This window comes from Plectropomus leopardus, chromosome 16, assembly GCF_008729295.1.
Source record: "Plectropomus leopardus isolate mb chromosome 16, YSFRI_Pleo_2.0, whole genome shotgun sequence".
Classification (NCBI taxonomy): domain Eukaryota; kingdom Metazoa; phylum Chordata; class Actinopteri; order Perciformes; family Serranidae; genus Plectropomus; species Plectropomus leopardus.
Window position 1 is genome coordinate 19,957,895 of NC_056478.1, and position 26,734 is coordinate 19,984,628.

Below are 26,734 nucleotides of genomic sequence, written 5' to 3' on the forward strand. Positions count from 1 at the left end.
CTGAAATCAAAGCAGCTACATGTAGATCAGTGGTTGTTCATTTAATTGTTTACACCTGTTCTTCTCCTACTATGACACAAGTGTCTTCGGTGAAACAGGTCTCTTCTTCCCTGATTTGGCTGTTATCTATCGGTTTCAATTTTTGGCTATTTCAACACCTACTGGGATTTAAATACTGTTTTTTTGCAACTTAATTCAGTTGACTTGAAATAAGTGAGACAAAACAGCACAGAAAGAAATGTCTTGTGTAAAACATAATTAAGAAAAGATTGAAGTTTTGCATAGGCATAGATTTTGGGGAGGACGCAATCAATTTTTTGATTGTGCATTCGTTTCCCCCAATAAAACCACAGATGTCACAGAGGACTCTTGCTTTGCAAAAATAGACAACAATGAGACCATAAAATGATGCAAAAAATGCACAAGTTGGCACATAAATACCAGAACTCAGGAAATCAAGTATTTGAAATTGAAATTTACTGGCGGAGAACCTCTTAACTCCCCCTTTCATGCATTCCCCCAACGCTGAAACAAAACCTATGACCTTGCATCATGTCAGACCTTTTTACTCATAAAAAAGACGTGAGAAAACCATTTTTCCGGGCTGTGAAACAGATGATAAAGAAGTGAGTGAAGGAAGAGCAGCATTTAAAATATTGTGCCGTTTTTATTTTTGTGTAAAAATCACACAGCTGCTAGTTGACTCTGCAGAGATACAATACATCCATGCAGTTAAACATCTAGGATCCCACAGCCAAGAGAGAAGGAATTAAATAGAATATTCTTTCGCTGTTAGTCAGCAATTAATGCAAATTTACATATGAGTCCAAAAGTGTGTATCATATACAATATACAACACAGATCTGGGAGCAAATAGCATTCAAAATCCCATCAAAGACTTTCGTGATTGCTTCTGCCTGCCTGGATTGCCTTTTGGGTTTCAGGATGAACGGGGAGCTATTGTGCTAGCAAACATAAATCAATCCCACACGGTTTTTAATAGGGTTTTAAATGGTATTAGTTCCAGGTCTGGAAAAAAAAAACACACGCACACACACATACACACACACCAAGTACATCATTGTCCTCAACAGCAGAAAAAAGAAGGCGAGCCTTGATACGACAAGGAAGAGAGGTCAGTCAGCCACCGTGGAAACCTGAACGCCAGTCGGGGAGTAAGGCTTTAGAAGAAGACAGATTCTTCGCGAAACACAGAAAGCTCTGGGGACAAAACATTCATTAAAAAAAATCTAATTAAAAAAAAAAATCAACCAAGCGAGACAAGAGATTTTATGGTACTGGCACAAAAACTTTACAGTTTCCAAGGTTGAACTGAAGAAATAAAACTTGAGTGGTTCATTATTTTCTTCTTAAAGCATCTTTTTTTTAAATACATGTGAGAGACAAGAACATGCAAACCTTAAAAGAAAGCAAAGAGGGATGTAACAAAAAAAAAGTATAAAAAGAAATAAAGAGGGAGGCAGAAGGGGGAGGGGGGGGTTGAGTTCAAAGTGCAGTTGGGTCATTCAGGTCTCCCATTATGTTGACTGGTCTCCATCTGTAGTCCTGTTAAGCTTCATCTACACCCAGCAAGGGTCACATCTTACAGATTTAGGGTAAAAGTGCCCTGATAAAACACTGATCTGGACTTCCCTCTGGAGCCAACAGAGCAGGAGAAGCTCCAGCAAAAGAAAAGGCAAAATGAATCACAAACATACAGTAGATGGTGTTCTGGAAGATCTACGATACAAAAACCAGAGTATACTGTTCACACAGTTGCTACTATCATGGTACAAACAGCTAAGTATAGTTGGTCTGTGAGGATGTATCGCCCGTACTTGCATAGTGCCGACTGCCCAATTGGAAAGAATTTTTTAAACCTACTCTATCTGCACCGTAAGTTTGGATCCGCATGTGTGTGTTTGCTGATCGGAAAACAATTCGCAACGCAGTTCTCCATAAATGCTGCCTCCTGCAGTCAAGCAGCTAGATCCTCTTCAAACCGTTCCAGTGAAAGCCGATTTCGTCTAAATGGTTTCCCATCCTGGTGAAGGTAAAAAGACGGGAAATAGCTACCACAACCAAGAAAAGAAAGCTGAGATGTTGACGCACAGCTATGTTTCAAAATAAATCAAAAGAAACTTAAACACAGCCCAAGTAGAGGTGAGAGAGTAGTGATAGTTCAGTCATTTGGCATAAAGTTAAACCATTCATTCACATCAAACCCCAAACACTGTGTAACATAAAGAAAAAAATAGACATTCATTCATCGCAACACACACATATATATGTAGACTTCAAGGGGCAGTAAGAAGACAGAGGTGGGCTGAATTCATGTCACAGGATGAGTTAAAAAAAAAAACCTTCACCGTGATGATTTAGCCTTTAAAGACCTCTAAACAAAACATACGCACAAAGTCCTGTTCAGAAGTAGCACAGTATGTTTTACAGGAAGATCAACCACACCAAACTCCAGTCAAAAAAGGTCAATTTTAAGCTCCTAGCTTAATAGCAGACATAAATTCCTGCTGTAGACATTCCAGTGTTTCCCACAGTATTAGAGTGTATGTGCGGGCGTAACTGGGGGCTGGATGTGTGTACCTTTATATCTGTGTCCCCTCTCTAAATTCTGAGGTTTTTGTGGGTCTGTGGACGCAGCACAGGCAGACCTCTCCATTGCTTCTTTTTTTACTCCTCAGTGACTCACAAGGTGGATAATTGATCTGTCAATCTGTTAAGAGCTGATCAGAGCCAAAGATGAGAGGAGCAGCAGCTGCAAGTGAAAGCAAACTTTCAGACACAGTAGAATGAAGGTTGAGTTTCACTTTCAACGTGCCTGACATTCTGCTGCTCCATCTTTGCCCAGAGTACACTCTGTGCTCCGAGACCGTGGTGCAACAAATAGCGAAACAGTACATGCATTTCAACAGCACACCTAATAAATGTTCCAGCTCCAATGATTGATAGTGGTTGAGGCGAAAGATGTTTTAATTATGACGGGCAGCCACAAATAAATGAATGTGTGGGAAACCCTGTTTTCTCATGTATTTTAGAGCTCTTATGCGAGTATTAGCATGTCTTTGTAAGCAATTTTTTAACGTATATTTTTCAAATGGTGACATTCGGGAGGGAAATGTTAAGTAGACTGAAAACAAAAGTGCTTTAAGAGTCCTGTTTTTCACAAGTCGTCCAGTTTTAAAGGCAGTAGAAAAATAGGTAAACCAATAGATGAAAACACCATTAAAGGAACAGTTCAGCTATTGGAAAGATACACTTGCATGCTTTCCCAGCTGGCCACCAATGTAATTAGATCCTATTATTTGGTTGAATTTAGGTTGCAACGTCAGGTGACCAGAATTCAATATCACAACATCTAATGCCAATGTCAATCTGATGCAGAATACTGATGACAAATGCCATTATTTCATTTTGTTGGTTTTAAGTTGTGTTCTTGAGAAATTAAAATCCCATGTGTCATGCCGACATGATGTTTAACTATTTTGTTTGGAATTACATTTATGCCCCTTTTCCACTAAAGTGAGCACATGCATGCAGGTTTTTTACACACAAGAAAACCTGCTAAAAATAGGCTGTAGACTCCCATTGCTAGTAGACCAGAGCTGTACACACAGCTCTGCAGCAGATGAGCATGTCTTTCTGGGTTTTTTTCTACTGATGTGTCACATTTGACATCACATACACAAAGCATGGTTGAGGCCAGTTACAATGTTAAGATGATTTTATGATGCGGAGACGGATCGTATTTTGCAGTGACACATTAATGCATCTCACTGGTGGGGGGCTTAAATTAGTGCGCTCACCCAGGTGTTGTATTTTCATCACTGACTTCAGTTGTAAGATATGCAAAACATCATGATGTTAATGTCCACACGGCGTGAAATTCTAATGTTGGTTACTATTTAAAGAATTATCACCCTAATTTCTATTCCAACCAAAATGTAACGCATGTCTGACGCAAGAGTCTAACATCTTCCTGACATCATATCATCTTCGAGTGACGGCTGAAGTCAGATGATGTAACTTTAGCATAAGATTAGAGATTTCTGCTTTTACTATTTTGTTTTTGCACAGATTAAACAAACCAGAGAGATGTGTTAATTATTACATTTTAGGTGTGATGTTAAGTGTATTTTGGAGTTTGGACATAGCCAGGCGAGCTGTCCTTGCTTACAGTCTTTATGCTTAGCTAAACTAATCACAGCCTCTATCTCTGGACCTGACAGACATCAAATTGATTAAGAACTTCTCATCTAACTCTGACAAAGAAAGCAAAGAAGGGTATTTCGCAGTAGTGAGCTGCTTCTTTAAATTCGCCTGATTTTTAACTGGAGTTTGGTATGACGGAGTTTCTGTACCCCAAGAGAGAATAAACATATTGGTGCTTGCCTCAAGTAAGTCACTTAACGGGAGCACAAAAACAGTCCCACCCATGACAAACACACTCCGCCTTTCATCTTCAGTCATTCAGAGAGTAATCAGACACCAGCAGTTTGTCTTCAGACGGCACTCGCAGTTGGAAAGTCTTGTCCTCCACTCCTAACCGTTTCTCAGTCCGCTGTCATCCTCACCTCTCTTTAGAGAAAATTGAAAAGTGCCAGTTTGTAAAATCCCCCCCTAACACACACACACACGCGCTCCTGTCGCCTCCTCCTGTTGGTAAGACTGTGCTCTCAGGTCCTTCTGGGTTTATGGTTAATATGTGTGTGATTGAGCGCAAGAGTTTTAACGGAGCACCCTGCAGCAGGTCGGAGCCTGCAGGGAAAGCTGAGATGGTGGAAGGAGGAGGGAGGGATGGAGGGGAAGTCACACAGAGGGCCACAGCCTTGCTTCAGATGAACTACAGCCTCTTCACGTTGGTTAAAGATGAGAGAAAGGTCTGAGCTGCTCCAGCTGGACTTCCAGGGATATCCTCTCTTCAAGCAGGTCCTGGAAAATGTTGCAAAGTCACAAGTGATATTTTTTCTTTATGTCAGAGAAGAAAAAGTCAGAGAAAAAATTTGAATACTACGTACCTTCAGCTGTTGCTGCAGTTCACTATTAAGTCGTGCCAATACTGTGTTTGTCTCCTTATTTCTTCTGATTGAAGCTTGAATTGCCTTTTTGTCCTTTCCTATTGACCTGAAAACACACAAATACATACATTTTTACTCAGACGTGATAAAGAAAAATTCCAGCTTATGCTTGACAAGATCTGTCAAAAAGTCAACCAACAAGTTTCCTACCTGGGGATGGAGGGCTGAGTGGCCAGGACGGCGGCTATGACATTTGATTTCTGCGGACCATGTTGCTCGTCTTCTGGTCGAAGCTCGTCTTCAGATTTCAACCTTCGGCGCACTGGTTTTGGAGGAGGCGCTAGGGGACCAGACCCAGAAACTTTGGCCTAATGGGAAAGAAAAACCAAAAGAAAAATAAAGAAACAACACTGATTCCTTGCATCATTTCACTGTTCGCAAGGAAGGAGCTTTTGCCTATGTTTCTACAAATTAAGAGATAGTAGTTAACAAATTCATTTAGAGATGAAATGATAAGTTCATTTATGAATTGTGAATGAGAAACTCTTCTTCTTAATTTGAAAAAAAGATTCCAGCATCTCAAATGTGAGAAAGTGCTGCTCTCCTTTGTCGGATATGATGCTATAGTGAAAATAATAATGTTAAGCTGCAGCCTTTACTTTACATTTGTCACTATTTTTTGTAATTTTTTTCACACTGTATTTACAGTAATCACCAAAGACAAGACAGGATAATCAGTTCTGTACTGATTTTGAGAATTTGAACATCTTATCAGTTTATATGTCATTTTCAGAAGAAGTCAACTCACAGAGTTGACAGTGGCTGAGACTCTCTCATCTGCTTGGCCGTCACTCTTGACTGTTCTTAGAGGACCGGCTCCCTCTGATGATTTCTCCACCTGGAGACACAAAAATGTTCACATGTTCAAAAACAAAACAGGTTAAACTCTGAACTCCAGACAGAACACCGGACAATGGAAAATGGGTATCCACTAAACACTTATGGCTGTTTGTCATTTTTCCCATGCATAACAGATTATGTGACTACAACCAAAAAGACATTTACACTGTGGTACTAAAAAAATTCAGACAAATGAAAAAGATGAGTATTTTTGACATCCATTCACAAAATTGATCAGATCTTCAATTTTCTTAAGACCATTATGGCCCAGGTTTGTTGTTACAATGAAAAAGCACTGAGTGTCCTGGCCATTATTCTTAATTTAATTAATGTATCTTCATCATCTGTGAAAGTTGACAGACTTATTTTCAGTCGTTGCTAAACAATAAAAGAAAGAACACACCCTCAACGCCTACAATTTTATCTGAATAAAAAGATAACTAGACAAGGATGCCTTAAGTGACATTGTTTTGACAGACAAAAAGTTAAGATAAAGGTGTTTCACAGTTAACAGCTCAGTGTTTAATCCTTGTAGTGAAAGCTTTAAACGCAGAATGGCATCCTCAGAAAATGGCAGATCACGTCAAGTGGAGAAAGGAAGACTGTTCCTCACAGTGTGGTCGAGCAGCAAGAGCTGTCTTTATGGCAAGACTTATGAGATCAGTTGTTAAATGTTTCCCATGAACAGCTATCTCGAAACAGAGACACACACTGCAGGTAACAACCTACCTGTCCAGGCTCACTGTGTATGTCGACCTCTGGCAGGCTGGAGGGCTGTTCAGACGCAGCGAAGGCTTGGAACTGACTGAAGTCAGCAAAGTTGGGCTGCTGGGGAATCTGTTGTGGTGAGGTGGTGGTGAGAACCGCTCCGCCTCCTGGTGCTCCCTCTGCCTCCACACGATGCCCTGTGTGTGGTGCGGATGTCTAGAGAGAGAAGGGGGTGGAGGAAAGGCGTCCATATTGTAAAGATCACAGTATGACTTATCGTTTTATTTTGATTTTTTTTTTTTAAATGTTATCCTGTCTGTCTCACCTGTGTGGGTAGCGGTCGAGGAGGCACAGCGGGCGGGTAAGCTATCGTAGAAGATTGTGGTTGTCCTGCAGCAGTTGCAGCGGCGAAGGTGCGGTTCATGTCCAGAGACGAGGAGCGAGAGTGAGAGGGGTGGGGGCGGGGCGGAGGTGGAGGTGGAGCTACCACCTTCAGAGCCTCTGGAGACGTTCCCGACTGAGACCTAAAAACAACATTTATGTTTCTAGAATTATGGACACGATACTGACTTTTACTCAGTCGACTTACAATGCTGTTTATCAGGTTGGACATTCTTCCAAGAAGCAAGATAGTCCAGATACAGATAGACAGATACATAAATACACAAGGAAAGGACATGTACATAGTGCTTGTCCAGCAAAAGTAAAAAAAAGCCAGATAAACCCCGACAATAAAGAACATAAACATAAATCAAATGACAGCAACTAACCTTTGTCTTGTGATTGGCTCCTGGTCTGAGGTGAAGGAGTCTGAACTGCTGTAACCATCACCTTCATAGCAGACAAAACAAACAAAAGCAAACCATAAACACTTGATCAAAATATTGATCTGTAATCCAATGAATCCAGCTCAGAAAATGAAGACATTTTATACCACAGTTAGTTCCAGCCTTACAGTTAGCCAAACACAGCTCAATATAAATTCTATTACATCACAAAGGAGCATGTATACTCACTTCACTCAAGGTGATAAAAAAAAAAAAAGATTTTTCTTATAAATTCTTAAATACAGCCTCACTTAAACTGGAACTCTTGGTTGATATTACACATAAAAGTCTGTTTACAGGTCTTGGGGAGTACTACTGCATTATGGTAAATAAAAATTTTTTAAAAGTTGTATAAAAGCCTTTTGTGGTTCCAGAGGGAGCTGTACGAAATCTCATAAAATGAATTGATTCCTTTGAGTCAGCATTAGTTGGGGCTCTGTTCTCCAAAATTTCCAACCATCCAATAGAAAAAGTACAATTGAACACTACTCAAAGTCAGAGTTTATACCTGTAAAACTCGGGGCGAACCCATCTACCCTGACTTCATGAAGAGGCAGTCGTATGACGTTACAATGGCAGCGCCAATGGACGCGCACATTGTAAATGGTAAACAATCAACAAAAAGGAACTGTAGAGTATATTTGCTAATGTATTTAATTAAAACATGAATTTCCAAGTGTAAAAGTGCCATTAAATAAAATCTGCTATGACGTCTGTTACCTCTTGCATTGCTTTTCCTCTTCAGTTTCATTTATGTATGTAGGTGGCTACACTGCTGACAGTGCAACTGTGCAAATACTTGCCAAAGAAACATCAGTTTGTCAGTCAGCCATGTTTTTTTTTGTTCATGTTTGACGTCATGCACCTGAAACGTTTGGAGGTCAGAAGTCTGAAATTTTAAAGATGACATCTCAGATTCTGCTGCATTTATTTTAATTTTAGTTTTTTTTTTTTTTAACTGAGTGCAAAGATGAATCAATGTAGTTCTCTAGTTGTCTTTTAAACATGAAGTAATGCACAAAATAGTGAGGTTGTTGCCCTTATTCCGAAAAGGACAACATTCCTACTAAAGCTGTCTACATGTCTAATGAAAATGAATATTCCACTTGCACACTGTTTACATGCAGCTGTGCATACTCTGATTAACGTGACAGAGCCACCATTGAACAGATAAAAGGCCGTGTGCTGCAAATGGCACTAAAAACCCCAGTTGACAGGAATATTCCTAATTGGCTGTATACATGCCAAAATAATGTTCCTGAAATCCAAATAATACCGGCATATCCCACGTCTTAATCGAAAAAAGCTAAATTTGAAATATTTGTACGGAATATGCTGTTTATATGACACTCATCAACTTCTGAAAACTGTCATATTCGGAATAAAACGGGAATATTGGTGTGCATGTAGCTATGGACTGTCTGGTGCAGCAGCCTTTACTTACCCACAGTGTTGGCGGCTACAAACTTCATGGAGGCAGGTAATTTGGCATCTTCAGACAGTTCAGGAGGTTTAGCCAGCAGTGGACTGGTCGGGTGGTTGTGGTCTAAATGTTTGAGAAATAACAGCGTTTAGCCAATTACACACGGGGACGATGACAGATGAAAATAGTCTAATTTCATCCCAAAATATCCTTAGCAGCAGCTTTAGGAAAAGCTATTAGCCTGACAATAAAACATTTCCACTAAATGTTTATGAATCAAATCCAGACTGATTATGTTTAATGACGTTAGTGTCTGTTTATTCATAACAAACTGCAGCCTCTCTGGTTTGTCATTACCTCTCCCACACTGCAAACTCAGCAAGAGACACAATGTTCTGGGGCAGTAAATGTGTACTAAATGCACCTTTGGGATGTTATTGCACCAATCTAGTGCAAGACCATTCAAATCTTATTTTTACCATCTCTAAAATTCATCATTATTCATTCAAATTCTTCAAATGTAATTTCTTTATCGTATTGGCTTTAAATCACACTCATGAGTGATTTCAAGCCCCTCACAAGCTTCTTTACAACACCTCTGTTGCTGCTGCACACATATAATGACATAAAGTGATTATACTCATGTATGCAACTGTAAACTATGACGTGGACAGTCAGCCTAGAGGCCGGGGGGTTGTCTCACCGCTGCCGGTCCTCTTCAGCTCCATCTCCTGCATGTGGATCTTACTGGGTGTCATCCGAATGGGGACTGGGTGGACGATGGCCGTGTCCTGAAGGACAGAAAAAAAGAGACAGGAGGTGAGAGACAGATTCATGTAGGGATAGAGAGACAAGTATCACAGAAAGAGACACGTTTGTAGCCCACAACACTTTATCATCTGTTTACTCTGCCAGGCTTTGCCTTCTTCTGTCAATAGACTTGGTTTGATACATAACAGCTTTGTGTATCAAATGCATACACAGTGAAGTTTAAACTTTATAATCGCTTCAAGTGTCGTTATTTCCAGATGAACAGGTCTGATATTGACAAATATTTTTGAAATTATTTTTCTGAATATTGTAATTGAATATCATTGTGATATAAGAGCCAACGCAGCTGTCAATTTTGTCATGCACTGCTTGTGTACTGCTGTCAAACTGTCAAACTTGGCAGCTCTGATCAAGATTCTGCTACTGCACTGTCTATTTCCTTCTCAAATGCTGTCAGAAACATATCTGTGTACTGTTTAGCTGTCAATAGAGAGTGTTTGTGATCTGGCCGCCATGTAAGAAATAGTGAAGTGATGCACCAAACACAGAGTACCCCCCACCCACCTGGACATTCCCTCTTATTTTACAGCTAAACAGTACACTAAAATATGTTTCTGAAAACATCTGAGTTGAAAAATGAATGATTCATATTTGATAAGCACAGTCTGACCGCAGTTCACCAGCAGTGACTGACATGATTGACCGCTACGTTTAAGACTCTGATTGGTTGTTTTAGTTTCCATGCAATAAGGTGCTACAAGTCAACAGAGTAGGAAGAGAAATACCATTTTTTTTCACAGATTATCCATCTCATGTAACAGCCTAGATATTGTGACAGTTTCGGCGAAATGTTATTTTTTATTAGTTACCAACTAAAAACTACTTTAAGTTCAGGATCAGAATACTTCTTCCATCACTGCGTGAACCCCTGTGTGTGTTATCCTCTTAGTAAAACTTCCTCCTTGGCTATTTCATTAGAAGCAGCTCATCTATTTGTCATTCCAAAGATTTAGGGGCATGTTTACATCATTTTTCAGGGTCTGCATAGTGGAATTCTTTTCTACGCTTTCTGCCCAGAATTTCAGAGCACCCAGAAGCAATCTAAAAAAGATGCACACGCTTGCAACAAGGAAAACTGTGGTAGTCAATACTGCACTTTACACAAAATTAGTTGTGCAGAGCCATAAAGAGGACCTGGATTCTTGAAAAGTGAATGAAAAGGCAGCACACAATTTTACACATCTTTAAGTACTTACAGCATTTTACCAAATATGGAAAAAATGTATCTGTCACAATCTGCAAATGCGCTAGTGATTGGTGGATGTCACTGTAGAAAAAAAAGGTGATGTACAATAGAAGCTAAGCCAGCCAAATTACAACATACACACACACACACACAGGCCACTGCTGAGGCAGCAGACTGCACTTTGAAAGAACATCATGCAGAGAGACAGAGAGAGAGAGAGAGAGGCCAATTCTCCTAATTAAAATAAAAAAGGCCAATCATATTTTGGATTTATCTATCATTGACAGATCCAGACTTATACCAATACCAACATACAGCCTATTTAAGTCAAAGTGATGACATGAAAATAATTCTCATCCCACAATTAAAACCCTCTGACAAAGATAACAAATTAAGATATTTCAATCTGTGGCAAAAATAAATCCAAACAATCAATACATAAATTAGAATGCTACAATTTACTACAGAGAGTATTTCAATTCGCCTAATTTCTAACCCAAATCAAATGTTCCATAAAAAGAAAAACTAAATACAGACTCGATGATCATAAACTGGCCATTTAAACTGGCCGCCATAAGAGGAAATGGCTAGAAAGATCAAAAAGAATTTGTACTGATTGTGAAATCAGAGAATAAAAACAAATAAGGGATTACTATTTTGAAAAACTTTTTAACACGTGAAAATTCTTTTAAAATTATGTGAAAAAAATTACTTGCAATAATATAATTTTATGAGGAATCAACTGTGTTTGTATATAATTATGTATATAACACTTTAAAATTCCTTTTTAATAATATGAAAAACTTATGAGAAATGTGTTCATAAATATAGTAATTAAATACCTAATTACCATAATTATGAACACAAGTTTTGAAGTTGATAACCCAAACAAGTTAATTTGTTCCAACTTAGTTTTGCACATTATAATTGCAAAGTGTAAAGTGCTTAATAACCATTTTTACGAATAGATTATAAGTTAATTATTCTTATTATTTGGTTTTATTAACATTTGTAATCAGCTAATGGCATATTCATCTTATAAACCTCTGTTTATATTTTATTGATATATTATTATGTAATGTTTAAGCTACATGTAATACTTCGGCAACACTATTTTTTGCAATAATCATGCCAATAAAGCAACTTTGAATTAAACTGAGTGAGAGAGAGAAAGACAGAGACAGAGTGGGAGAAAGAGAGAGAGAGAGAGAGAGAGAGAGAGAACGCATGGAGATCCAGAGAGGGTTAATGTCTGTCCATTAATGGTGAAACCATGCATACTAAGTGATTGACTTACAGGGTCAGCTGGTGCAATGTTAGAGTCAAATTGGGTCAGAGTTTGTGAGCTGGAGGAGCGCTCGCTAAACGTCTCCCACTGCTGCAGGAGACAGACAGACAGTGAGAAAAAACATGTCAGTCAGCCAGTGCAGTGACATCACACATTTACATCATCAGCCTGAGCCTCGACCGTCATGTGACACCATCGGCCATCGGCAGACAACGTGGCGATGTGACATCGTCGGTGGGCATGGAAACAAAACAGACTTTCATACAGAACAGCTGCAGGCTACCACCACAGTCCAGGAAGTGACAGAAGAGGTGCTGGATTATCAGTAATTATGATTGATGATGAAGAGGATGAAGTCAAATCATGATGGATGAATAAAGAAAAAAAGCACCTAATTAACCCTGAGCAATTAATTATGATGATACAAATGCAAACACAGCAAAAGCAAACAGACATGGAGCTCAGAGTGTATGAAGATACAGTGAGGAGTTGTTTGTATGTATGTATGTATGTGTATATGTGTGTGTGTGTGTGTGTGTGTTGTGTGCATGTTGTGAACCTCGTTGCTCTGGTTCATCTCTGGCCAGGCCTGATTCAGTGAAGGCATGGAGGGAGACTTGCTGGGGGTGACCTCCACCGGGGAGCCCGAGTATCCAACATCGGCGGTCTGATCCGGGACCTCTGAATATGACACGATTAGACACAGGTTAGCCAGACTCCTTAACAACCAAGACACAGATTTGAAGGCCCGGGTCCACAAAGCATTTGTTTTCTGAGTGCCAGCGTCCAAGGATCTTTTGTCAGACCATTTCTGGTTGAAAATCTCTGAACTTTCCAGAAAAGCTCAGATGTCATTACTGCCACTCCCTAAGTCACCGTCTTTCCTAAGTTGTAAGTTGGACAGAAATAATTGAGACAGAAGCGTTTGTAGGAGCGGATCAGACTTTGAATGCTGCTGGTGAGTGGTGTGCTTTTATCACCGCATGCATTGTAAGCTTGTTTTTTTTTGGGTATTGTTTTTAATTAATTTATTTATTTTTGCCTTTTTAATGTTAGAGCAGCTGAAAAGAGACAACAAAGAAGAGAGGGAGAGGGGGGATGAATCAGACATGGGTCATGGAAAAGACCTTACCTAACATAGATTGCACACTTTACCTGGAGAGCGAGAAGTTGCCCCAGCTTGTTGTTAACTCTATAGTCAACCCTCTGTTAATACGGCATTACGCTGGTTTACTAGCTAATGTTAACGTCAAGGTATAAAAACAAAACCCACATGTAGGGCTGTGGGATAAAGTCCCCTACAGAGCCTTGACACCACTTTTCTGCAAAAGAGAACTACGATGTGGACACGCACCCCTTATGGCTCCAGATGGTTAACAAAATACATAATAAATGAATAATAAATAATCTTAATAAATGTGTCTTTAGGCTCCTTCTTTCTTCAGAGAGTTGCAAAGTAAAATTCTTACTACAAGATGCCTGATCCTTCTTAACTGAAAGCAATGCACTCTCCTGTCCTATTCTCACTGGAAGAAAGATGTTATGCATTGATTAAAGCTAGCTAGCTATGTTGGTACCTATAAATGTTGCATTACAGCAGAGAGATTATTTATTATAGGTTAAATAATAAATGAATAAATTAAGCTGCATTCCTTCCTTCACCTGAATGTATTTTGTAACCTGTCGTCCTATGGGTGGGTGGCCATGGTTGTAGGGAGGGAATGGTTGGGGGGGTGAATGTTGAAGACATTTACACGTTTTGTTCCCTTTTTTGAGGTATAAAAACTCTGAAAATCAATAAAACATGTTTACAAAAAGGGGCAAAAGAAATGTGCAGCACCTCCATCAGGGAAAGTAAATCTACAAATGAATTACAACTGTTGTGATCAGGTTTTGCACACAGCAGTGCTGTAACTTCACAGGTTTTATGAGGCCTGAGGTTGAGAAATGAAAGAGAGAGCGAGAGAGAGAGAGAGAGAGAGAGAGAGTGTGTGTGTGTGTGTGTGTGTGTGTGTGTGTGTGTGTGTGTGTGTGAGAGGCTGTGTACCTGCTGAGTCATCCAGGTCAATCAGCTTTGGCATCAGGCTCTCAGGCAGCTTCTCGGGGAGGTCGTAGCCATTCTTCCTGGCCACAACGAGGTGGAAGGCGGCACAGAACTCGTCCAGGGTCAGCGCTCCGTCTTTATCAAAGTCTGACAACTCCCTTCAAAACACATATTAGACATCAGTGAGTCTGCCGTCCTCACAAAACATGTCTGGGTGGCGAGTGCAGCTGCAACAGAGAGCTGAGTATTCTCTTGCTGGTTCATGTTACTTCAGATGCTTGTGTGGACATCATTCTGTAGCAGATTTACCCACAAAGGCCCAGTTTAATGATAAATAAAGACAAGTTCGCTCTGTTATGACGAGTCCTGCTCAAAACAAGTTGTGATTAACACAACAAAGGGTCGCTCCAACACAAATAAGCCTACAAGAATGGGAACAGAAGCTGCCTGCTGGTTTTTGATGCGGGGTAATTAACTGAACAATCATCCAGGAACATTTTATTCCCCTTCAAAACAATGGCACATGCAGAGCTGAATGATATAACAATGAATGCGGCTACTCTGGGCAGACTCGGTACCAAATCAGGGCTGTGTTCTCGCATGATCTTGGGATTCTCGTGTGATCTCGGGAATCTGGCTGCCTCGCAGGGTAATGACATTTAAGGAGGCACGGAGGAGGAGAGTGAAAATTCCCACTAACCTTAAGGCATCCATTTAGAAAGAATTTGGGATTTTACTGTTTTGAGACATTTGTTTTTGTGTAAAGCAGCTGTTTTGTTTGTACGGAAGTTCCAAAGAATAATAAAATCATCAAATCATTGAAGTAATTTATCAAGTATAAAAAGCCAAAATGTGGCTTTCTACAGCTTCTCATGTATCAGAAAATGCTGATTTTCTCCATCTTATCACATATTGCGGCCTGTGCAACTTCATGGGGAGGCACAGGCACTTGGAGATTAGTTGCACTTCATTACACGGTGTAATTAGAGTAACTAAAATGGTCATATTTAAATCCTGCCAATCCAACATTTAAATAAATGAATGGTAGTGATAAACATTTTTACTGTCATCCTGCCCATCATGTTTAAAATATGATTACCTTTTTATATGATGGTCATAAGGTCCAATATTGTTGCACTGGTGGTTCAGACTTCTACATGTCATATTAAATGATAAACACAGCAGAGATGTTGGTTGGCAGAACTGTGACGACTCACCAAATATGCGACAACTCTAAAATCGGCAGTTTTGATTTGGTGAAGAACTCTTTAGCGGCTGAACCTGAAACACAAAGAAACAAACGATTAAAATAATCCACTTCTTTTTAAACAGAAGTTCTGTCTCGTATGTGTGTGAGTGTATCTGCAATTTCCTACCAGGTATAAAGCCGGTGAGGTCTGGCTGGATGGTTTTGAACTGGTTGATATAATACTGTCTCTGCTCGTCCGTGATCTTCCACGGATCGTCGTAGCCGCTGGACTGTCGCTGGATCTCATTGGTCATTGCTGCTGAGGCCACCGTTCGTATCGTTGTGCTTTCCTACAGGAAACCACATTAACAGAAACACTGAACAAAGCAGCACTGGTTTTAAGGAATATATAACTGAATACATAATCAAGTAAAGCAGGTTAGAATAAAACCTGTATGTATTCAAGTGTTGTGTCTTCAATTGCTGTATGTACTGAATGCATCTTTCTGATCATATTTTGGACTGTGAACACTTTTTCAAAATCCTCAAAAATGTGTCACAGCAAAGGATTTTACTGTTATTTTACCAAGGATTTTACATTATTGTGGAAGTTTTGACTAGTGGAATAGACAGAGGCCATCATCAGATCCCATCCATCAACTATAGTCTGACAAATGAATTATCATTTCAAAAACATCAACATGATGCTGGTCTAAAATTAGGCACAGGGTACAGAGGCCTTTGTAGATTTTTTGCTTTACGAAACAATGTCACGCAAGTCACTTGCTTGAGTTTTACCCTTGCAGTGCCGGCCAATAAAGCACTGATATAAACTGCTGGCTCATGTTTGAGGCCCTGCTGTGGTTAGTAGTAAGATATCTACGCTGCATGCTTGCAATGTCTGATGGTTTCTTTTCATCTGATAAAAGAAGTTGATGACATTTGCTGTCATGATTAACACAGTCTGTCACTCTATCTCCTGAGTCATTCGAATAATCAGTCAGGGCTGTACCCTGAAGGTCGCAGATTCAAATTATCATTCAAAGACCGCTCAGTTGACTGAGATAGCTTCAAGTCGAGCTGTCGTTTTGGTGCGTGTGCTGTGCAGTGTGCTTCTGGAAACGTTTTGGTCCACAGATTTTGCTGCGGAGTGAGTGCTCTTGACTTTCATGATGCTCTTTGTTAGAGGCTGCAGCAGCACAGAGGAAGAGACACTGTAGGCCTCAGAAATAATAGTATCTTCTCTCTTCTGCTTAGAAGTGGTGAATTTACTGCTAAAAGCATCTTAATACACTGCAGTCTGTGGCTTTTATTTGATATCTAGTGATGGCAAAAAATGTTGTTGCGCATATGTGATCTGTTGTTATGCTGTTAGCTTTATAACATATTACACGAATACCGCTATCACACTGAATATCCTGCTTAGCCCCGTTCAAACTTAAAAACTTTTTATGAAACAACAAGTCACCAAATGTTTGTTTTGAAAATCCAAATTAAATTTGACTGGCAGAAATCTGAGTCAGGTACAGCCCTATAATCTACATTAAATATATATTATATTACCTTCTGCCTTAACAATATTTGAGGCTATCTTTGCGATTTCTTTGTCACCACAAACTCTTTTGCTGCTGTGTGATTAGCTGATAGTGTTTGACAGCAATATGTTCTTTTGTTGCATGAGCGGTGACGGTGTCAGAAGTGTAACACTGCCCTACCTGGACTGATGAGGGATGCATTCCTGGGATAGCACTGGATGGCGGGGTGTCTGCTGTGAAACTGACCCAACTTTCCTGACCGGGAGGCGGGGGAGAGTGGGACGGCCACATGCCATCACCAGGCACTTGGCCTAGAGGGAGGAGAAGGAGAGGAGAGCATACAGTGAGATCTAATGCGACACAAATAAACATACTACAATGGGAAAAGATTCGGGCTGCAAATATCAACTGATACATGAAGCACTGCAGCTCTAGAAAGGATTATTCTCATTCCGTTCTTTTTGGTAATAACTCCACCACATTTTGTGCTGATGAAAGCACATAAAGTCTCCTTTGTTCCTCTGATGACTAACTGCTGAAACTGCCACTCTCAGCAAACATCATTTATGTACAAGCTGCAAACACCAGAAAGTAACAGTATGCCCCGTACCGACTCTCTGTGACTAAAGTCAAAACTACTAGCAACTTTTCTGCCAAGTCTGTTGCATTTTCATTGTTGTTATCATCACTGGGGGCCCATAAAGAGAAACCATTATTTTTGAGCTCGTGGCCTCCTTCTATTGACTTTGATTTAGGGCTGCTACTAGTGAGTATTTTCTCCATTAATAAGAAATTTGTGATGTACAGATTATGAAATTCTGGGCTGATGTTTAAAATAACAATTTGGACAATGTTTTTTGTTGTTGTTTATTTGGTTTTGTTGTTATTAGGGGTGGGCCATATTACATCATTCCAAATAATACCGTTAGAATTTTTAATATGATACGAAAAATTCATATTTTGATAATGGCAATATTTCTTGTCGACATACTGTCATACCATTACGCACGGCAACAACAAGCGTGGCTGAAAGCATATTTGCAACCAGTTACTGTTGTTGTTTACAAACTAAAGAAATTAGGGAAAAAAATTTTTTTTACTGAATATACGAAGGCAAACGGTTACATTTATGCTGACATGTAAAACTACATACACTATTTATAAACTAAATACACTTATTTTGTTGCAAGTGTATGTCCTTGACAATCATAATAAAATATGTTTTGCACTTTTTTGGTGTATCTACAAGAATAATAGAATACCCTGAAATATTGTGATATTATTTTATGTACCATATTGCCCACCCCTAATTTATTTTTATTTGTTCCACTTTTGTGCCAGGGAAACAAATAAATCTTCATTATACAAAAATAACTGAACTGTTATAAAGTCATTAGGCCCTTCATCACACAATCTTTGAATGAGCACAAATTCAATTTGCAATTCACATTTACAAAGAAACCTTGACATCATCTTTTTTCACATGAAAAATATCTGCATAGTTAGCATTCTTTTACAGTATATATTATAATCCCCTCTCTAATTATCTATTTTATACTGCTGTCAAAACATCAACACATTTCTCCTTTAAATAACTATCTTTATTTAAGTTTCTCCCCAAAAACTACATTTTACAAAATTACATTGGAAAAACTCAAGAGAACGTTATCATTAACCTTCACTCAATACTAATCTTAACTGAAACAACTTTAAATACAACACATCATAGTGTAAATCAATGTAACCCCTGTCAGCAGTTTCAGCCATGAGCTGCTGACAGCTAATGCTAACTACCTTGCCTCTGGCTGATTTCTGCATGGATCCACTGTTCACAATGTAACATTAGCAGGTATATCCTCTGACTTATGGATAATGAGTTTAATGGGTCCTTTTGCCCAAACACGTTTTCACGCCTTTCAGCCTGCGCAAACTTGATGTGACACGACAGGAAAACATCGGCGTCTGCCATCGTCGAATGTTTTCTTATTTGCCGCTAGGCTGATGGCAGTCAGCAAAGTGTATATTGTCCGATAAATTGGTGCATCCCTCGGATAAGTGAAAAATGCTCATGTCAGTTACTCAGAGTCCAAGTTAACATCTTAAAAACCCCAAAGATATTCAATTCACTACGTTATCAAACAGGAAAAAAAGCATGAAATCTGAAACAATGGAAACAATGACAACAAAGAACTGGCATTTGTTCTTGATTCAAAATTGACTCAAAAATAGTAATCATCAGTCTCCACTTCAATTCAAGACGCTAACATGGCCTCGCTGCTGTCATGAAACCACCCCTCAGCAGCAGTGGGTCACTGGATGTTACCTGTCTGTGGTTCTCTGAACTGCGTCCACACAGCTCCAGTTGGAGCCACAACCGGCTGCCTGTCTGCGTTTCCTCCACTGGGCTGCCGCTTGTGTTTCCTCCACGAGTGAGGGGAGGTGGGGGGAGACTGGTGAGGGGAGACCACCGGGGACGTCGGCTCGGGCTGGTAACACACACAAGTACAATCAAACACATGAAATATTTATGTGCACTGCGCAGATAAAGAAAGACATCCAGTAAACATGTCAACAACTGGAGATTTTACAAGAATAAACATCTCCAGACAGGCAATCTATTAAAATCTTGATTTGACACACAATGAAGAAACAGAAGTTGAGTGTGCAGAAGGGTAGTCACTGGTGTCTCATCACAGTTTCACATGTCAAAGGAATTAACTTTCCATCTTAAATACTACTAGATTGACTTGTCACTTCCGAGCCCATAAGTACTGCTTTCACGCTTTTTATCTGCTCATCAGAGATTTAGCAGGCTCAAGCAAGCAGCAAATGCACGATTCACAAGAGATGCAAATAGATTAGAGGTCTACGTAACTGTCAGGCAACACACTGCTGGTTTCAGCAAAGAAAAAGTCTGCTGCATAGAACTTAACACAGTAATTTAATCTAGTAATACACAAACATGCACAGGAAAAAACACAGGAAATGCAACAGTATTCCAGTGTCATATCTCTTGTAGCTGCTTGGTTCAGCAGTAGGAGGAAATAAAATGTGTGTATGATGTTTTTCCAAAAGACAGTCCTGCAATAACTGCATTAAAATTAGACTTTACTATTACCTAACTGTGTGAAAATCTTATATTTAAACATCAATTCTGATCCAGTACCCTTATTTATTTTCTATGCACATATAAATGGATATTTTAAGGATCAGTAATTCTAAGAAGAAGGGAAGAAAACGTGACGATAAAAACCATTAAAAACTACAAAATGACCACATTTAAGTGTCATGTCTACATGAGGAAAGTAAAATTACTGACCTGTGGTTCTATGCTGGGTGCCAGGGGCTGGATGACCTCGTGGGCAGGAAGTGCAGTGGATGTCGGGGGACCTTTCTTGTTCTGGAGACCCCTGCCTGGTGGTCTGGGCATTACTGCAGTGGCAGAGGTTGGATACAACCCCTGACTATCCGTGTCCTGATACAGAGCTGCATGCCTCGCCTCTGCCTCATTCTTCCCGACCACAAACCTGGGCAGCGGCAGGTCTTTGACTGGTGAGACAGGAATTCATTCACAGGATTAGAGGAAAGATTAGTTTCATATTGATTTTCAGGTGCTTTTATGCACTAAACCCGAGGACTGAGATCCTTCTGCAGTGGACTAAAATGGTCAGATACCATCAGTCTGTTATGTCATGTTACCTGCCTTTTACTTCAGTTGTTGACTCTCTACATTTTCCAGAATGCCTTGAGAAGGAGCATGAACTTGTTGCAGTCAGCTGTGGTTTATAGATGTTTGTGAAGCGAGTGATGGCAGTATAATAACAACAGTATGACAGTATCTACTTCACAAAGGTCAGGCTGCTTCCTGAAAATAGCACATGCTCTGATTCTGAATGCTGACATTTTCACTGTTTCAGACAACTATCGTGTAGTGCATCTACTTTGTCTCTATTTTGTATGGCACTTCTCAGCATCTCACCTCTACAGCGTCAATATAGACATACACAATATGGACAATAAAAACAAAACCACAAGAATCAAATGAGCAGCAAAGCAGAAATTAGTAAAACAGACATGACATTAAAAAATGTGAAATGTAGCGCATATAAATCATACACCCAGAATAAAACATTAAGAAAATCAGCTAATATATATTTAAAATAAGACTTTTTCATATCATCACAAAACTTGGGGCTGCCCTCTGAAAGTCAAAGATTCAAATCATCAGTGGAAAAGCTGCCGGTCAAGTAAGATTCTTCAAGTCAAGCAGTCACTTTTCTTTTCTTTTTTTTTGGTCAGTCAGTTTGCAGTGTACTTCTGGGGATGTTTACGTCTGCATAAGCTCGGAGAGCTAACTTGGCTTGTTTATCGTAAGATGTGAACCTCCCAAATTGTGTTTAAGTCTCAAGGAACTAATGGTCGAATATTTGATTGAATAGCCAAATCTGATATGACTAACATAATTCTCAATTGGGTACAAAAGTCCTGATAAAAATATCAAATAAGCAGCAAACAGCAACACTGACAGTGTATCATCAAAAGTCACTGTGCCATGCTGAGCAAGGAGGGAAACAAATGAGATTTGTGTTGTGTTGGATTGTCATAATAAGCCATACACAAGTCTGAGTGTAGCTGGCAGATACTGAGCCCAAAACAGCCAGACAACACCAGATTTTTAATGCAGGTATTAGTGTAAATATAAAATCTCTTTAAGAGAGAAAGGTTCCAACATCCCTAAATCGATTAAGCATCATGTGTCCATCACGGTTATTCTGCTATGAGGAAGTGGCGCCTGTGCTTCCTTATATTTATATAAAATTATGAAATCATTTCAGCAACTTCATGTTGCAATATTCAGGCCAAACAAGTCACCTCATGCAGGAGGGGACCAAGACATCTTCCCTTATGTTTTTTTTTTTTTGAGAGGAGTCACACCAAAGCCAAACAGAAAAATGCAATTTTGCAGTTATACCCTCGAGGGCTCAGGCTACAGACTCTATTTAGTCAAGATAAATATAAAGCTAGAGGAAAGAGCTCTTACTGCCAAGCACCTTTTAACACAAATACTCGGCTACTTCCTTCAGCATAATAATGCGTAATGTATGAAAACATTTCTGATAATAGTTAATTTATTTTTTTGGTCCCCCATACATACACACAAAGTAAGCAATTTGGGGCTCCATGTCCTGCTAAAAGACACTTTTACATGTGGACAGGAGGAGGCTGGAATCAAATCACCAACAATAATGGCAAACATTCTTAATCAAATGAATAGGATACAACGTGTCCACTGACGGCACATTTTCAGCACGCCAAACACACAGAATAAAAAGCTTTTCATTCTTCTTTATTAAACCCATCATTTTCACAGTTAGGAGATGCAGACTGCATTCTTTAGGACTTTAAAGTTGTCGACACTGCTCCTTCGTTCCTGTCCCATGACCTCCAAAAGTTCATTGTTAAAATTTCTAAACTGAATACAAGATTTTGACCAAACAAGGCAGAAAAAAAACCTTTGAGTCCAGAGACTCTTGACTGAGAACCTGGTAGGTTTGACATGATGATACTGTATATGAATCTGTTCTTTCTTGTGCGAGAGGAGCTTCTGAAGTAACATCAGTGGTTACATACAACAACTGCAGACTCACCTGAGTTGAGGCTTTCCACCCTCAGGGGCAGACCAGACTGGGCAATGGCAATGAGCTTCAGAGCGATGTAGAACTGGCTCCGCCCGAAGTGACCCAGCCGAGTGGCTCCACAAAGCTCTGTGATCTAAACCCACACACATAAGGAGGAACAGTTAACGGTGTATTCATCTGAATATCTGATATTAACCATTGCTGAGAGACGACCAGATTTCCCTGTGACAATACACTACTTAAAAATGTCAAATGAAAGACTTCAACAAGAAAATTAAACACGCAATGTAAAACACTTGCTGTACTGTACTTAAGGTCTCCCAAGACTGACTGACTTTAAAGGACCAGTGTGTAGGAGTTAGGTGGCAGAATCGGAATATAATATATTAAGTATGTTTTCTTTAGTGTATAATCACCTGAAAATAAGAATACTCTGTTCTTGTTACCTTAGAATGAGCCGTTTATGCATCTACATAAGGAGCAAGTCCTTGTCCACAGAGTTTGCTATGTTTCTACAGTAGCCCAGAATGGACAAACCAACACTGGATCTGGATTTGCATTTAAATGAAACTGCTTTATTTTGTATTTTAACTTGTTTCAATCATCAGGTCTATTTGTTTTGGAGGGGACGAGGCCTCAGTGGATAGCTCCCAGTTAAATCTTTCTGACTGCCTGGATCTTAAAGTTGTCAGAGAAAAAAGGTGAGCACACATTAGTATTTGTTGGGCTACTGGCCTGTCTGCAACAAGCCAAACAGCATCTGAGAAACACTGATTTGTATCTGAGAAGGGCTTTGTTTGTTTTTACCGGTTTTAATCACCTGGCCCATTTGTTTTGGAGAGGAGGCGGTTAATTCAGCTCCTGTAAAAAAAAAAAACCTCCTTAACAATGAACTCTGAATGAATCTCAACCAGGAGGTCGTGCATGGCACATTGGAAGAATTTCAGCTGGTTGCAATCTGCATTACTCACTGCTAGATGTCACTAAGTCCTACACACTGTTCTTTTAATGTGATGTTGTTTAGCGGCTTTAAGTCACAAAAAATGGCAACAGTCTCCTTTAATCAGCTCACTGGCAGATGTTCAGTGGATCTCGACACTAATACCCCTGATAATCACATATTTTGTTGTACTTGACATCATAATGAGCAGGCTTTGTCCAAAATGGTAGGCTGGATGGGCAGCACAACAGAAACTACAAAATGTTTAAAATGTGCACAAAAACCCACTACCCACTGGTGCAAGTGTATTATACATGCGGTCATGTGATTTATGTGTGGACACCGGAAACCTGTGGAAGGAGTTCATAACATTCGAATGAGTCCTTCAGTGCTGAGGGCCACAACACCCTAAGCCTGCCACAGCTGACTGATTCCTTTCTTGCTGACAAAGGACTTATTCTGAGTATGTCTGGACACCAGTCACTTTTCTCCGCCTGTTACAACATGACACTGTAGCTGCATGTGTCTCATTGGCCATCACAGTGTACGTTTTGAAAGTGGAGGATTACAACACTGCCTAATTCTTCCTCCACACAGCTCCCCTTGTTGACCTTGAAAAGGATTCTGACTCAGAAACTGCAAATATTGGCCTGCTGACTGAGACCTGGAGTCACAACAAAATGGAGCTGCTGCAGTTGAACCGCCTGCTCATAACTCATGGTTAGACAGAGCAGAGGCAGCATGGATGGCATCATGCTTGTTGTGACCATAATGTGATTATTAACTGACAAGCACTAAAGGTGTCTGTGGGTTACTTTCTGTGACTGAAATGTTTTTTGAGACAGTTTAGGTCAGGTGACAACTTTTACTAATCACTGTGACATTGAGTCTGCATTTCCATCATGTCAGCTCAACCCAGTGGAGAGCAAAATAACAGATTTTAATGCAGCGAGAAGACAGGAAAGAGTGAGCAGTGATCTGAAGCAAAGGGCTGATGAGGACGTAATTTACATTCAGTGCTGTTCAACACATGCCCACAAAAAGATATTTGGAGAGCAGACATACAAGCATCTGTTTCATGTGTAAGAGGTTCATCTGTGCCTCAGTCTTCAGTGAAGGTTAACTGTGTGATTTGGCTCGACATGCTAAATTAGTCTGCAATCATACCAAAGCAATGCAGCTTAAAATTATACACAAAGTGCATAGATCCCCCAACTGTAGAACAGAAAATGCAGCTCCATTTTATTGTATTAAATCATGACTAAAAGAGAAATGACACGGCACAGTCGACACCACTATTTTCTACATCATGCAGATGCATTTCTGTGTATGGATTTGCAGGATGCATTGTATGTGTTTATTTGTGGATAAATCTTTGAGGATGTATTTGTGATATTTGTGGATGTATTTTGTGTATGGATTTACTGGTGGGTTTTTTTCTGCGTATGTGACTGTGGATGTGTTTTTTTTCTTGAATATTCTATTTTTAAAGCCTCCTTTGGACCAGCGTTGCAAATTTGCATTTGCACAAACACTAAACACAGGGCATCTGGTTCTTGTGCACAAATGTACATTTCTAATACTACTTTTATGTCCATATCAAATAAACTATTTCAGCCCTGCTCTTTCACCCATGTGCCTTAAATGCAAGAAATGTTACCCTAAGTCACTGTCTTTGGCCATGCTGTAAACTGCAAAGGTACAAAATAAGGTCCAATGTGCTATCTGAAACAGAAACAATATCTGAACTGGAGATGGACCCTGTATCCTTCATCCTAGGACTCAGGAAACAGTAAGAAGATGCACTGTAATCACACATATGCTGCAATGAATAACATAAAATAAAGGTAAACAAAATATATAAATAAAAACATGTTACTGCAGTGGGTTGGTGAAAAAGTACCTAGCAGAGAGTGGTGTTTGATTCAGCACCATTATTTGTTTGTAACATTCAAAAATACACCACTTTCATAAATTTTGGGAACCCGACACGAACTACATAAAGCCTAGCATCTCTGCCATCATGCTGCGGGTTTTTTTCTTGATTGTTCTTACTGCACATTATCACTGAAACCTCTGCTGCTGGATCTGAACTGATGTCCTGAGTTACAGGTTTGATTTTAATGTCTGGCTTTTTATAGTTTTTTCTCCCTTGCGGATTTCAAAATGTAACCATCTCCTACTTGCTGTAAAAGTGAAAATGAATAAAGACACTGTCAAAGAATAATTATGTGACTTGTCTGCCCACTCTCTCTTTGGCTCCGGCTAACATTAGCCAGAAGAAGGTGTGTCTCCTTTGCTGCGCAGCATTGCTAACCACCAAGGCTAGCTTTTACTGGACGACAAGTCAGCTCTGACAGTCACTCAAGTTTGTAAAATATCCACAGTCAGCGCTACAGTTCGTGGCCAACCTCCGAGTCTAATGATAACACTTCAAAAACTGGCAGTCGCCAACGCTAGCTTACCTGCAGGACAACTTCGCTGGGTAGCTGGGCCGCCCGGAAAAGGTCAAGAACTCTCCCATTTGAAGCCACTTTTTTGGTGTTGTCCGTGTCGCAGTAAACGAACAAATCCGAGTAATATTTCTGCTCGACATCAGTCAGCGTTAGACTTTCCATCGTAGTACCAATCGACCCTGAAAACCAGACTACTTGGCTGTTGATTAGCCTTTAGCCAATGGCTGGGGCAGGATCCAAAAAATGGGCGAGACTTCAGGATCCCAACTTAGCTAGCGTTACTGCACTAGCTAGGTTAGCAGTAATAATGTTCTCACCGCGCTGTGTCGACTTGTTGTCGTCTGAGCCCACTCTCTGTAAAAACTCCTCTGTTGACAAAGACAGCGGATCGACACTCATATATTCAAATAAGGAATAGTTTCATACCGTTAATCACTTAGTTAACTTGTTGGGCCAGCCAAGCCAAGTGGCCAGCAGCGAGCTAACAGCTACCTTGAATCAAAGTCAGTGGCACTAACGGTAAGCTAACTAGCAAAGTGCGTCCACCTCTTCAGCCTGGACATATGTCGCGATTATCTCACGTTATAGCACTTCTTCTCCCTTTAATCCGTAGTGGGGTGGTGCTTCTGCGTTTCGCTGGAGACAAATTCCTCTGCGGGGCCGTTAGAAGTAAAGTTTCATGGTCTTTGGGCTCCTTCCTCTAGTAATCTTAGCCGCCATTCCTGCCTCCACTGT

At 39.9% G+C, this 26,734-nt stretch overlaps 1 protein-coding gene across 2 annotated transcripts; it reads right to left on the reverse strand.

Annotated features, from left to right (window-relative positions):
* Positions 1-647: 647 nt before the first annotated feature.
* reps1 (RALBP1 associated Eps domain containing 1) lies at positions 648-26,734 on the reverse strand. 2 transcript variants are annotated; one of them, XM_042503876.1, is made up of 19 exons: positions 26,009-26,734; positions 22,613-22,736; positions 20,284-20,513; positions 19,288-19,450; positions 17,145-17,275; positions 15,617-15,779; positions 15,458-15,521; positions 14,244-14,398; positions 12,756-12,877; positions 12,206-12,286; positions 9,595-9,682; positions 8,913-9,014; positions 7,412-7,472; positions 6,967-7,165; positions 6,663-6,857; positions 5,842-5,931; positions 5,244-5,401; positions 5,034-5,139; positions 648-4,947 (listed from the first exon to the last, which is right to left on the reverse strand). In XM_042503876.1, the coding sequence occupies exons 1-19, from the start codon at positions 26,159-26,161 to the stop codon at positions 4,879-4,881; spliced, it is 2,454 nt and encodes an 817-aa protein (XP_042359810.1). In that variant the 5' UTR covers positions 26,162-26,734; the 3' UTR covers positions 648-4,878. The 2 variants fall into 2 exon arrangements, with proteins under 2 accessions (XP_042359810.1, XP_042359811.1); XM_042503877.1 differs by lacking the exon at positions 12,206-12,286.

Coding starts and splice junctions, on each gene's coding strand:
- reps1 (XM_042503876.1), bottom strand. CDS start 26,161: ATGGAAAGTCTAACGCTGACTGATGTCGAGCAGAAATATTACTCGGAT. Junction 9,015..9,594: donor GCTGAAGAGGACCGGCAGCG/GTGAGACAACCC, acceptor TCAAACATTTAG/ACCACAACCACCCGACCAGT. Junction 7,166..7,411: donor GAGCCAATCACAAGACAAAG/GTTAGTTGCTGT, acceptor TGTTGTTTTTAG/GTCTCAGTCGGGAACGTCTC.